The 12,947-nt window shown below is 40.8% G+C and overlaps 1 protein-coding gene across 2 annotated transcripts in view; it reads right to left on the bottom strand.

Annotated features, from left to right (window-relative positions):
- The window catches only part of elp2 (elongator acetyltransferase complex subunit 2), a 57,908-nt gene that overhangs the window by 27,638 nt on the left and 17,323 nt on the right, over positions 1–12,947 (bottom strand). For both annotated transcript variants that reach the window (XM_042332050.1, XM_042332051.1), the window contains exons 11-13: positions 11,519–11,650; positions 2,983–3,132; positions 871–1,062 (exon numbers count right to left, since the gene is read on the bottom strand). In XM_042332050.1, the coding sequence (XP_042187984.1) occupies positions 871–1,062; positions 2,983–3,132; positions 11,519–11,650 (474 nt within the window). The remainder of the gene's footprint in view (positions 1–870; positions 1,063–2,982; positions 3,133–11,518; positions 11,651–12,947) is intronic.

Below are 12,947 nucleotides of genomic sequence, written 5' to 3'. Positions count from 1 at the left end.
GACTGACAGCAGTGACATTAGTCTAACTTGTAGTTATTTCCCTGCAGTCCTTATATGGGTTCAGTACGAATATATCAACACATGGAAGACATTCCTTCATGATTGAAAATGTTCCTTTACAACTGAGTGAGCATAAGTACTTTTGTTAGATTGGATCTGCTCACCCAGAGTGAACATTTAGTAAAGCATATTTTGCTAAACAACTTGGGTAAATGTATTTCTGAAGAACATGCAGAATCATCAAGAATTGAATACATTAGACTTAAAGACTACAGGGTGCGAACTATTAACAGGACTAATCAATGGCAAACGTAGTACAGCATTATAAGAGTGGAAATGCCAGGGATGTTTTTATTAGCCATTGCTTCTATTCAGTATTGAAAAATTTTAATTTTATATATTAAAAAAAATCAAAGCTTTATGCTGCTGTGTGCTTTTCGATGCTTCAACCTTATGCAAAGCTTTGCTGCTTTTGAAAATATGTTTTTCAATTTTTGTTTCAGACACATAATTTACTGCCTTTTTATTTACATTTTTCAGCAACTCATATTGTGGTCAAGACAAATATAACCCTCTGCCAATACTGCTGGGTTTCTAAGTGCTACTCTGCATGAAGGGCATTATATAAATGTAAGCTGTTGTTGTTGCTGCTAAGTCAGTTGTGAGAGGGTGCAACAGTGGCAAAGAACAACTATTCAACCAGTCTTCAATCCTTCCCTGTATTATAATGGTAATAATAAAATGTACAAATAAAGATTATAAAACATAAAAAAAGCTTTTTAAAATACCATGTCCTGTATATGACTTATTCATTTTGATGTATCAATATTATCAGTCTTCAAGACAAATCATTTACTTTTCATGACTTACATTGGTTGAGAGAAGGTCCTCAACTGTGGTACCTGTGATGAAACTGAAGTTTTCCACAAAGTTTTTAGTGGCAGAGAAAACCCGAAGCACCTTCTCATCAGCACCGGAAACAAACTGAAAACGGCCAATCATTGCTAGGCACTGCATGTCATAGCCATGTATCTGTGGGCGTGCAATTTCATGCCAGGTCACCTATATAGAAAGAAAAATATACGTTAGTTTATCTCAGGTCATAGCACTCTTCCTCCTGCATTGGGATGTTATAGGTTCATGGCCCATGTTGTGTCTTGGTTCAAATGACGAAACTGACATTCCAGTTCAATACTGATGAAAGCTCTGCATTGTCAGAAGTGCTGCTTTTAATTGAGACATTAAATAAAGGTCTGCCTGCACAGGTGGGTGTTAATGATTCCAAGACACAGTTCAAAACGAAAAGGACATTTCAATGATGAAAGGATGAGTAGACTGGGGATATATCCTTATAAAAAATGTCAAGGGGCGATTGGATTGAGATATTTAAAATAATAAAAGGGATTGACAGGTTAGGTAAACTCAGCATTCTCCAAAATCAGGCCACTGTGTATTCCCTGCCCCACCATAAGCATCCATGCCTTCAACAACAATAAATTACATTTGTATAGTGCTTTTCACGTCGGGGATGTCCCAAGGCTCTGGACAGGAATTTGGACCTGAGCTGTGGTTGGGATCGGGGGCTGCAGGGCAGGGAGGGTAGGGGTAGGAAGGTGACCGATGGGGCGGTCAAAAATAAGGGTATTGAGATATGCCTCGAACAAGGTAAGGCAGGGAGCAAGGCGAAGGGACTGCGGGATGGAGTTCCAAAGGTTGGCGGCAGAGAGGCTGAAGACCCAACTGCCGAAGATGGGCGGGGGATAGTGGAGTAGGCCAGAGCCTGCTGAGCGGAGGCAACAGACAAGTTGATAAAGGGTATATAACAGAGGTAGGAAGGAGCAAGACCATGGAGAGCCTTGAAGGCAAGGCCAAGGACAAGGATTTTGAACTCTATCCTCTGAGGGATGGGGCGTCAGTGGAGCCAGTTGGGGGTGATGGGATCATGGAGCCCGGTGCGGGAGAGGAAACAAGCTGCAGAGTTCTGGATGATGTGCAACTTGAAGAGTTGGAAAGGCTGACAAGCAGGGAATGAGGGTTTTGGCAACCTGAGGGGTGAGACAGTAGTGGAGTCAGGCAATGTTGAGGAGGTGGGGGAAGGCAGAGAGGTTCATGCCACGGATGTGGGGTAGAAAGGACAATTGAGGTTCAAACAAGGTTACGTACTGGCTCAGTGAGGTGGAGTGTGCATCCATGGATGGTGATGCTGCCAGTGCCTGAGGTGTGGAGGCGCTGACAAGAGCCAATCAGGAGGGCCTCAGTCTTAACAACGTCCAACTGGAGTCACTATGCCCCAGTTCTTTGGAACTCCCAACATCAACCCCTCCACCTTACCCATTCTTTGCAGTATTTAAGGCCACACTTTCAGTTTATATTCAGTTAACTGTGTTTCTAATTTTGTATGGTCCCTACTTTTCTTTTTTTTAAATGTTATTTATCTGCCTTTCCAGGGACCATTCAGTAGCTGAGAACAAAAATATGTCCCCATCCCTTGACCAATCCTCTATAATCACCCAATAAGAAGCAAAATAGTGAGGAGGCTCTGATGATATAATGGAAAGGCAGGAAATCTGTTGTTCGGGAGGAATAAGACCAAACCACTAATGGACCTTTTTCTTCCAAACCTCTCTTTGATTCTGTAGCAGAATCCCCCTCTTTCAGCACTGAAGTGTCTAGATTGAGAACATACCATGTGGATTAATTGCAGCCATAGTAGTATCTACATTCTAAAAACATGTGGCTTAAAATGTTATTGTACCAATTGATTTCACTGCCAAATTGCTTTTAGAAAACTGCATTTTCCAAATGTATTGCTTCAACCAAAAATACCATAATCTAAAGGGCAATGAAATCATTTTAAATGCACACAAGTTTAAAAGCGTAACCTGATCCAATATCCCTCATAGGGAATATAAAATCCAAAGGTTTGGCTCAGCTCTACTGACCTTGTATACTTCTGATGCTAATCAGTGTTGCAAACATTACCTGTTCATGTTCTTTCCGTCTCCATGGAGCAAACAATCTGGTTGTCTGATCAGCGCCAACACTCAAAATAAACTCTCCCTCAGGATCCCAGCTCAAGTCTTGTACAGCTCCAAAATGTCCAGAAAGCACCACTCCTGGGCTCCATTCTCCCTGAAAGCATTTGAGGTATCAGTGTAACAGTACAGCTCACTTAGAGGCTGTTACAAATACAGATAGAATATTGGCATCAAATTAAGTGGTGTCCCCAATTAATGCGATTTGATTGCACACACAGAAATCAATTTTACATAGTGATTGTTCCATAGGAAACATCTACAGTTAAAAATAAAGCAAAATAAATCATAACCTCTATATGCACGATTGGTAAAACAAAAAAATGAAAAAAGGACACGATGGTAAGTGCTTGACTGCTTTTGCCTAATTCTTCATTTTATCTTGCTATTCAATGCTCTGTATCCTTCAAGTACAGCTATTCCAATTACATCACCTGGAAACTTAGGCTGATCGCAACAAGAATTAAAAGGGGAGGTTAGAAAACATTTCGTTTCCGAAAGGATGGTAGGAATTCTCTGCCACAAACAACCGTTCAAGCAGTGTTATTAAATTATTTTTAAAGGGAATTGGGTAAACATTTGAAAAGGAGGAATTTTTAAGGGTACAGAGAATGAGCAGAATGGTGCGAGTAAATTAGAAGGTTGATTTGGAGAAAACGGAGATTTGGAGATTAGTACAAATAACTTGATAATCAGGTAACATACTTTAATTTATGTGGGGGGTAATAATAGTTGACATTGAATTGACATAATAGGCAGATATGTCAATTCTAAACATATTTTCAAGTAACAAATTTCACAACCACCCTCTGGAACTTGGATATCTTCATCACAACATCCAGGAGTAACCCTCGACACATCAGGTTAGTTACAAATTTTTTTGCAAACTCCATCCAAATACTTTTGTCATCTGAAAATCCACTGAAGGAAATAATTATTAAGACACTTATTTTAGAACATAAATTTTAAAACAAAGATTCTGGAATAACTACTCAGACCAGGTTTGAAGGCCAACTGTACTTAAAGAGATTTATATAATAAAAGCGGCACCAGAACTAAACCGTGGGATGAAGATGCCATTTACACCATCAAGCTGGCTCCTTCTATAAGCCATTCAAAATCCACCATAACAAATTCACCCTTAGAATCTACTGTTGAACAAATGATCTTATAAAAACTAACAGCAATCATGACTTAAAATGCAGATTAAGTTTGAGACAATTCCTCCCCCACCCACCCACACCCGTACAAAATCCATTTGTTCCACACACATGATGTCACCATTAATGAGTTACTGCCTTCAAACCACTGAAACTACCCTGTGATATACTTTTGTTACTGTCTTCCATTTGTCTGCTATAGGAAGGGGAGAAAAGCAATGCCACAGTAGATAGTGGAAATCAGCGGGCTCCCGTGCTTAAGTTGCAATTTGGTAAGAAACAACAGCAATTTATTTAGCCCAGACAGAGGAATTTCATGAACTTACATGTGATATCAAATAACTTTTCAACACCTATTACATTCTCTCTACTTTCAATTTTTGTAATCGCTGTTAAAGAGGTATATTCCAAAGATATTGCTGACAGCTTTAACTTTCAAATTGAGAGCAGTTTTCACAGTTGAATTCAAAAAGCATGACTATGCATTTCTGTTCGGTTTTATATTAGGGGACTGACATTGGTGCTGGGAAATGGGACATTTTCCTTATTTGGCCTAAGTTGCAGAAAGCACTGCCAAGTCAGATATTGACAGAGTGCAGCTCCCTCTGCTCTGCTCCAATACTAGGTAATTATTTTAGAAGAACACTCACCAAGCATTCTAATGTAAAGTAATCTTTATGACATCTGATTGAGAAACTGCTCATTTTGTGTTGTGGCCTTACCCTCACAAGGAATAGATTGGAAGCTTCCTATGACAGTGGGAGATTCACTAACTTCAGAGAAAAAAAAATGTACAACATGAAATAAAAGGCAATTGCAATAATCTTCATTTTCATATGATTTATCCTTGCAATNAAAAACATTACTATACATTAAAATGCCGTAAAATAAAAAAACATGGGAGACTATCACTGGCAATACAAATTCTTCAATGTAAAAATTCACCACAGTCCTACAAGAGAGAATGATCACTGAGAATATATGCACATTAATGGTTGTCAAAAATACCATCCAAAAGCAGATTTGCTGAATAAATATTCAAGAGTGTGGCAAAAAAAATAATCTTTTTGAACTTTTTGAACTCCAGCCAGACCACTCAAACTGAACTCACAACACATACAAAAAAAAACCCTAGGATAATTTGGGTGTTTTTCTTGCCAAAAGTTGGGGTCTACTTTTAGCAGCCAGGTGGACATGTACTGCTTGCATGTTTGAAGTTTGCCACATACACATATTTTCTAACAAAAAAACGTCTCAAGAAGCTATGAGATTAAATGGATGATTTATTTCAAGCAAATCACAATTGTGCCTTAAAAGTTTACTTTATCCCTCAAAAAGAAAAAAAACTGTTTATCCAGCAAACCATGGGAGAAGGTTTGGAATCCCACCAATGGGTAAGTCCTCAAGTATGAAGGGTGCTGGATAAACCCAGATACACAGTCTTACATCCTTTCAGGAACCATTGATCCCTGTGTTTTTCTCTGCTGCATTTACAATTTTTACAAGATTCACCTATCTCAGTAGCGATCAATCCACAACCATTTGTGGGACACTGTTATTTGCAATTCGCTTCCGCGTTTCTCCCACAAAATATACAGTCAATTCATTTTACAGTATATTCTGTGAAGTGCTTTGAGACATCTCAACAACGTGATAAGGCGCTTTATCAAATGTAAGAATTATTATTACTTAACAAACCCCCAACAATACATCTCGGCAAATGTTATTTTACTCCCAAATCTACAACTAATTGAGCCACTGTAGTACATTTTAATTACTGAAAAGTCTGGTGTTCGAGATGAAGACAGGTACAACATACATGACTCCCTGATGTCAGATTGTGTGATAGGTAGCGAGAATAAAACAGCACTTTTAATACTGCTCACAATCTGGTTAAGCAGCTTTGCAATCAATCCAGTTTTGAACCATGATTCTGGAGCATTTGGAAGCCTTGATCTACTAAGTATCCCATTCTTCTTTGTTTTTTTTCCTTCCATCGGAGTCCTGTAGCTCAATGGTTAGAGTACTCGCCTTGCAAGCGAGACACCTGGGCTCAATTCCAGGCAGGACGAAACCTTGGGCAAGTTTCCTTACTCCACACACCTAATAATAATCCCTCCGAAACAAAATACAATAATAAATTTCTCATTTTCAATCCACAACTGTTTGTGGGATACCGCTGTGCGCAATTGGCTGTCGCATTTTGCCCACAAATATACAGTCAATTCACTTTACAGCATATTCTGTGAAGCGCCTTGAGAAGTCTAGAAGACGTGAAAAGCGCTATATCAAATGCAAGGATTATTATTATTATTATTTATTTTCTAATCCAATTCAGTGGAAGAAACTATTACTTGTTTCAATGGAAAATTAAGTCATCAGATGATCTACTGAGAGATGGCAGGGAATTAATTGCTCGTGATGAAAAATGGGCTTGATTGTTAATGTAGGTATCAAGAAGCCGTGCCCTGGGCCAATAGAAAAGTGCCGCTGCACTTTTCCCACGGAATCCACTACAACCACCCTGCTCAGCTACAAACCCGCTATAATTGCAGTGTCTGGCCCGTGGGCCTCTTGGCTGTTTACTTGACGTCACTGTGGGTGGGGAGGCTACAGACGCGCATGCACGGTACAGCGCAAGCGGCAAATGGGCTTCACTCGGAGGCCCATTATCTGTGTGTCTCTCTGTGTGTTTGTGTGTGTGGGTGTGTATGATTGTCTTTGTGTATGTCTCTCTATCTGCATTTGTGAATGTCTGCGTGTGTCTGCGTGTTTCTCTGTTTGTGAGTGTCTGTGTGAGTATGTCTGTGTCACCCTCTCCTCTATGTGTTTGTGCCTGTGCGTCTCTCTATGTGTTTGTGAGTGTTTCTATGTGCGTGTGAATCTCTCCGAGAATGTGCGTGGCTGTGTCTGTCAGTGTGTGTGTCTCTCTGTGTCCGTCAGTGTATGTGTGTCTCTCTCAGTGTGCGATGCTGAGCGCTGAAAGCTTCTGTAGCCTCGCTGGTGTACCCATTCAACCCCCACAAAAAAATTGCCACCCAGCTTTTTGTTAAAGAAACAATCAATATTTTTTTTGCAACAATCTAATATGCTTTGTTTCTTCATGTTTAGTTTTTAATCAATAAAATGAAAATATGTGGGTTGGGAGTAAAATGTACCAATTTCCCGCAGAATCTCCAAATCTCCCCGCAATTTTGGCAAATATCTTTTCTATTGGCCCAGCCCAGGACACACAAATGCCAGACAGAAACTTTTTTTTAAAAACATTATTTGTTTATCAAGCGTGTTATATAAAGCATCATTCACCATTTAATTAAATACCTGCCCCATACTGTAGACGTTTATTAGGCTGATGAGTCTATAATTTTCTGTAGTCTCATCATACCCCTTATAAATAGGCACATCTATTAAACACAACAGCACCAATTTTTTATCTGGTTCTATTAATAGTTAAAGACCATATAGTAGAGCCTACCACAACCTATCGTACTTACATAAAACCTCAAGGATTAAGTTCAAACAACAACAACTTGCAATTATTGTTGGAACTTGTCACTTAGATACTGTCCCGGAGCGCTTTACAAAGCCAGGGTCTCTGTAACTCAAAATGCAGTCAGAGACTCAGACTCCGAGAGTAATCTGCTGCAGTTTGATTGATGTTGGGCTCAGTTTGATCTCCTGTGAACCTTTTCCTCTGCTCCACGTTCGCCCCCGCTGGTTACTTACCCAAACTCTCACCCTACCCAGACTCCCATTCCTTGCATGAAGTGCCTTGAAATATTTTTCTACATGAAAGGTACTATTTAAGTGCAAATCGTAAAGTTTTTACAATTTTACGGCCGTTGACACAGTCGACCATTCAATCCTCCTCCACCGCCTCTCCTCCCACCTCAACCTTCAAGGTTCTGTCCTTGACTATTCAGGTCCTACCTCTCACACCACCTCCACTTTGTCGCGGGAAACGGCTTCTTCTCCAGCCCCTGCACTGTCTCGTGCGGTGTCCCTCAGGGCTCTGTACTCAGTCCCCTCCTCTTCACCCTCTACATGTTCCCTCTTGGTGACATCATCCGCAGACATGGGCTAAATTTCCACATGTATGCGGATGACACCCAACTCTTACCTCTCTGCCTCCACCCTCAACCCAGGACCATTGGCATCCTGACTGACTGCCTGTCCGACATCAAGTCCTGGTCAAGGGCCAACTTTCTCCAACTCAACATCAGCAAGACCGAGGGCCTCCTGATTTGCTCGCGCCAGCGCCTCCGCACCTCAGGCGCTGGCAGTATCAGCCTCCACAGCTGCACACTCAACCTCACTAAGCCAGTCAGGAACCTGGGTGTCTTGTTTGACCCTGAACTGTCCTTTCTCCCCTACATCCACCCCATGACTGGCACTGCCTACCATCACCTCCGCAATATTGCCAGAATCCGCCGCTGCCTCACCCCTCAGGCTGCCGAAACCCTCACCCACGCATTCGTCACATCAAGGCTCGATTACAGGAACTCCCTCCTCATTGGCCTTCCCAACTCTTCCCTTCACAAGCTGCAGATCATCCAAAACTCTGCAGCTCGTGTGCTCTCACGCACCAGGCTCCGTGACCCCATCACTCCCACCCTCGCCCGACTCCACTGGCTCCCCATCCCCCAGAGGATCAAGTTCAAGATCCTCGTCCTCACCTTTAAGGCCATCCATGGCCTTGCCCCCCCACCTCTATGACCTGCTGACTCCCTACCAAACTCCCCGCTCCCTTCGTTCATTGGGCTCCGGTCTGCTCCATGTTTCCCGCCCGACCATCGGTGGCCGGGCTTTCAGCCTCTCTGCCCCCACACTCTGGAACTCCATCCCACGGTCCCTTCGCCTACATCCTCCGTTGCCTTCTTCAAGGCCAATCTCAAGAAGCTACTCTTCGACCATGTCTTTGGTCTCCCTCCCACCTCTCTGCCTTCCCTCACCCTTACACCACCCCTCCCCCATGCTCGGACCCCGATACCTGACTGTTCAGCGCTTTGGGAAGTGCTCCCGACGTGAAAAGTGCTCTATAAATGTAATTTTATTGTTGTTGTTTTCCTCACTGGTTAGTTCCATTATTCATCACTGATATAACTAATGCAAGTGACAATCCACCTAATTATCTTCTCATTACATTTCATTCACTCTTCTAAACCAAAGAGATAACAAGTCCTTCTGTCAGCCACTGATCATGCAATCTCCTCTTTTGCCATAATTCTAATATTTAAATCTCCATCTTCTTCAACATCAATCTCCCAAGATTAATATACATTTAATTTTCCTAATTAAACAATCCCTAGAAGGCAATAAGGCAACCACTATTAAATGAAGACAAAGCACTTTGCTCTGGGTCACCTCAAGGTTAAGCTCAGCTTTAAGTACGGTATATAACATACTTAAAACTGTGCCAATGCTAGGGTGAGCAGTGAAGCCGAATCTTAGTAGATTTTTTACTTAGGAACATAGGAACATAGGAATTAGGAGCAGGAGTAGACCATTCGGCCCCTCGAGCCTGCCCCGCCATTCAATAAGATCATGGCTGATCTGCTAACCTAACTCCATCTGCCCGCCTTATCCCCACATCCCTTAATCCCTCTATCCTTTAGAAACCGATCAATCTCAGTCTTGAATATGTTCAAGGACTGAGAATCTACAGCCTTCTGGAGTAGACAATTCCATAAATTTACTACCCTCTGAGTGAAGAAATGTTTCCTCAACTCAGTTCGAAAGGGCTGTCCCTTAATCTTAAGACTGTGATCCCTAGTTCTAGATTCTCCAACCAGGGAAATAGTCTTGCACTGTCTACTCTGTCAAGCCCCATAAGAATCTTAATTGTTTCTATAAGATCACCCCTAATTCTTCTATATTCTAGAGAATATAGGCCTAGTTTACTCAACCTCTCCTCATAGGTCAACCCCCTCATCCCAGGAACTAATCTAGTGAATCTACGCTGCACCCCCTTTGAGGCGAGTATGTCCTTTCTTAAATAAGGAGACCAAAACTGCACACCATATTCTAGGTGTGATCTCACCAAGGCTTATAAAATTGCAGCAAGACTTCCCTACTCTTGTATTCTAACCTTTTTGCAATAAACGCCAACATGCCATTAGCCTTCCTAGTTGCTTGCTGTACCTACGTACTAACTTTTTGTGACTGGTGTACAAGGACACCCAAATCCCTTTGAACACTAACACTATCTAGTCTCTCTCCCTCTAGAAAATAATCTGCTTTTCTGTTTTTACTACCTAGGTGAATAACTTCACACTTCCCCACATTATATTCCATCTGCCACCTTCTTGTCCACTCACCTAGCCCATCTATATCCCTTTGCACTCTTTCTGTGTCAGCCTCAGAGCTTACTCTCCCACCTAGCTTAGTATCATCCACAAATTTAGATATTTTAAGTTCTATGTCCTCATCTAGATCATTGATATAGCTTATAAATACTTGAGGCCCAAGCACTGATCCTTGTGGCACTACACTAGTCATATCCTGCCAATCTGAGAAGGACCTGTTTACCCCTACTCTCTATTTTCTTTTTTCTGCCACTTCTGCTGCCATTTCGGCACTTAGATATAGTTCAGTGATATAGAACATTAGCCTTTGGTTTAGCACCTTGAGGACTATTAAGCAAGACAGGTGACAGTTTCACCAGAGTCCACCAGTAAGCGCCAATTATAGGTAAGTCACCCAGCAGCTAATTAACTTTCCAGTTCACTTGCCAACAGCTCTTCTTGAGGACTCCCTCCTCATCAGCTGCACTTTCCCTTTAGGATACTGATGACTTGAGTCAAATATGTGGAGTATTTCTCTTAGCAGCCTTTTTTCTGCAATTTAACACATGCTTCACTATTATGGCAGGGCAGAGCACTCTGTAATCTTTGACTACTGCAATTCATTAATCTGTGGACAAATAATCTTCCCAGAATCAACTCAGGTGAACATCACCACCAATAACCTGTGTAGCTGTTTAATGTAGCGCTGTAAAATACACAAAGAGCCTCTCAGCAAACCCAAAGTAAAATAGTAAAGGATAAAAGGGTATGTGATAAACGTCATGCAGTATATGATGTATCAATTATTGAGTATTTCAACCCTATGAAATGCTATCCTGTATAAAGGGTGCTATGTAAATGTAAGTCACCATCACCATATGTTGTTCAGTGGGACTGAAAGCAGTGATTATGGGTGTCAATAACAAGGACAACAAGTCTGCACAGAAACATAAATTACATATTAATGCTGAAAAGTCTTCATAGCAAATTATGCATAGTGATAAACTGCAGCATTTTCAAAATAATACCCCAAACTCACCTTCTTAGATTGGTTTTGGCACCAGATATGAAGCGCTCCATTGAATGCATGTGCCAAAATCATTGATCCATCTGGACTAAACTGGCAGCCATAGAAACCTAACGTATTTCCTCCAACCTCTCCCACGCGAACCTGATGAGAAAAACAAAAGGATCTTTTAGTCTCCCTTCAGCAAAAATAAACAATTAAATAGAGTATTTTGCACAGAAAAAATGATAGTAAAACTACTTTTAGTAAAAAGCTTGTTCCTTTGAAAAACAAACATGAGACAGCAAAGGACTAAATCTTTTCCCTTCCCATCTTGTTTGGCCAAATGGCTGCATTTGCCTAGAAAAACAACAGTTATTACACTTGACAATCTTAATTGTGAAGAATTGTGAGACATTTGTACATGGTAAAGTTATATGAATCTAAGTTCTTTCTTTCTTCAGATTAATTCAAGTCAATAAGAGTCCATGCCTGTGCAAAACTATTTATGTTCCCTTGAAATGATTGAATTTGATGGGACAAAATATTCTTCTAGCATTTTGTCACAAAATAATAATCTTTACATTTGATATAGGGCTTTATCACGTCTTTGAGACGTCTCAAAGCGCTTAACAGAATATACTGTAAAGTGAATTGACTGTATATTTTGTGGGTGAAACGTGGCAGCCAATTGTGCACAGCACTGCCCCACAAACAGTCGCGAATTGAGTGACCAAATTATTATTATTACCCCCGAAAAAGTGATCTGCCAATCAACTAACAGCTGGCTTCCTACTTACTGCTAGGTAAACAGAGGGTGTGGAGTAAGGAAATTTTCCCAAAGTTTCACCCACGTCCTCTTGCTTGCAGGCTAGTACTCTAACCACTAAGCTACAGGACTCCAAATATGAGGATAACCTGGACCCTGAGCCATACGCAACAACTGGTAGATACAAACATGTGCTCGTTAAAGAAACGTTCCCACTTCTGAAACAGATGTGGTCATTAAAAATATTTGGTTATTTACTCCAAAATTACCAATCTAAAAGTACAAGAAATGGTTAAAGGCTGTTCAGTTTATTATTTTAAGAACTAGTCTGGAAAGAAAAAGCAGCAAAATTTTTGTTTAAATACAAAAAAAACTACTGCTGACAGATGCAATTCCTGCAGTCAACCAAAGATTTACAGCAGGATTCAGAATTTGTGATGGCTTTCCATTAATTACATCCACAAATTAATTTTGTTACATTATAATGGGAAATCACTTAGAGAACACCTGCAATCATGAAAAAAAATTACACTCATCCGTTTCCACCAGGATATTCAACACTGTCATTTATCATCTCTGCGCCAATCAGTGTCCTACAACAACAAAATATTTTATTCAAGCCAAAGCTTTCAATAGTAATTCTGTAATTTTATCAGTTTTCATTGATCTTTTCCAACAGGTCATTTAATGCAA

Source organism: Callorhinchus milii, unplaced genomic scaffold (genome assembly GCF_018977255.1).
Source record: "Callorhinchus milii isolate IMCB2004 unplaced genomic scaffold, IMCB_Cmil_1.0 Scaffold2, whole genome shotgun sequence".
Taxonomy (NCBI): Eukaryota; Metazoa; Chordata; class Chondrichthyes; order Chimaeriformes; family Callorhinchidae; genus Callorhinchus; species Callorhinchus milii.
Note: the sequence above shows the minus strand (reverse complement) of the source record. Positions and strands in the feature narration are given on the sequence as shown.